This window comes from Zerene cesonia, chromosome Z (assembly GCF_012273895.1).
Source record: "Zerene cesonia ecotype Mississippi chromosome Z, Zerene_cesonia_1.1, whole genome shotgun sequence".
Taxonomy (NCBI): domain Eukaryota; kingdom Metazoa; phylum Arthropoda; class Insecta; order Lepidoptera; family Pieridae; genus Zerene; species Zerene cesonia.
This window is the reverse complement of record NC_052122.1, coordinates 12,419,304-12,420,801: the sequence shown is the minus strand read 5'-3', so window position 1 is coordinate 12,420,801 and position 1,498 is coordinate 12,419,304. Positions and strand designations below refer to the sequence as shown.

The following is a 1,498-nucleotide window of genomic DNA, read 5'->3' as shown; positions in this document are numbered from 1 at the left end:
TATATATGTATGTTTACTTATCTTATGTACCTTTAATCCTACTAATATTATAAATGCGAAAGTAACTCTGTCTGTCTGTCTGTCTGTTACGCTTTCACGCCTAAACCACTGAACGGATTTTGATAAAATTTGGTATGAAGATACAACTGAACTTGGGAAAGGACATAGGATACTTTTTATCGCGAAAAAAGGGTAGAAAGGGTTGAAAGAGGGGATGAAAGTTTGTATGAAAGTTCGTTATTGTCAAACCGATTTTGATGAAACTTGGTATCAAGATGGAGCTAAACGTAGGAAATAACAAACCATACTTTTTAATGGGAAGAAAATACTCCTTACCATGTCGCGCGATATAAGGGAATTCTACGCGGGCGAAGCCGCGGGCGAAAAGCTAGTATTCTATATAGACCATAATTTATGTAATAATTATTTATTATACATTTAATTTCTTTTTCTTTTTTCACTTAATTATTTCAAATTAAGAAAACAATAAATGTCACTTTGTTTAAAATAGGGGACACTTTTGGTGCCTGGTGGGGCTCTGAAAATCAGCGTTATGCTGACCATATCCGCATAACAGATGCTGAGCGGCCTCCCCGTTTAGGTCGCCACACAGTGTAGCGTACTGGTCGTTGGATTTTGGGTGTCGAAAGAAGACGAAGTAAATTTTGCGCGTATAAAAATTTAATACTCAAAATTACAGGCTGCGTTAGAATAATGAATTTTATAGCGAGGAAGTTTTCTGCTCGGCGGTTGCGTGGCAAGTGGCCGTGGTAGTGGTAGGGTCAACAGCGGCCAATCGTACGGTGCGGTGACGTGATGCCGCGATGACGTAGTACCAACGCAGTATAACGTTCCGTTCCACTCGATTTTGTTGCGGCAACATGCTCCCGGCCTTGGAACGTGCTGGTTCCAACGAACTGTCGACTACGAAGCGACGAATTAGCTGTCTGGTGAAGGAAGCGGACAAATTTTAGTGAACGCCCGACGCACGATGCCGTCTGCAGTACGAATGTCAGCCACTCGTGCTACTCCATCCTTCCCCGGATATGTCGCGTGGATGCGCCCCAAGCTCCACTTCAACGGTGGCAATCGGTCATCCTTAATGAGAACGAGCGTGTTCTCCTTGAGATCCCCCTTGTGCTGGTGCCATTTGGTTCGCGTTTGCATCTCAGAGACATACTCTTTGGACCAACGATTCCAAAAGTGCTGGTGTATTTGTTCCACCCTCTGGAACCTCGGGAGACGAAGCTCAGGCACGTCGTATAGGTGCTGAGCCGTTACAGGTGCAGTCAGCGGACGACCAACCAGGAAATGTGCAGGGCTAAGTGGAAGGAAATCATTGGGATCTGTGGAAAGATAGGTCAAAGGACGAGAGTTCAGGACAGCTTCAACCTGGATCAATATTGTGCTAAACTCCTCCAACGTTAAATGTGCGTTACCTACTACACGTTTTAGATGGTGCTTGCAGCTTTTTACTCCAGCTTCCCACAATCCCCCG

The 1,498-nt window shown here is 44.7% G+C and overlaps 1 protein-coding gene across 1 annotated transcript in view; it reads right to left on the bottom strand.

The window, feature by feature from the left end:
- Positions 1 to 663: 663 nt before the first annotated feature.
- The window catches only part of LOC119835861, a 3,438-nt gene continuing 2,603 nt past the window's right edge, over positions 664 to 1,498 (bottom strand). Inside the window, exon 4 of the mRNA XM_038360914.1 lies at positions 664 to 1,493. Within this exon, the coding sequence (XP_038216842.1) occupies positions 940 to 1,493 (554 nt within the window). The 3' untranslated portion in view covers positions 664 to 939. The remainder of the gene's footprint in view (positions 1,494 to 1,498) is intronic.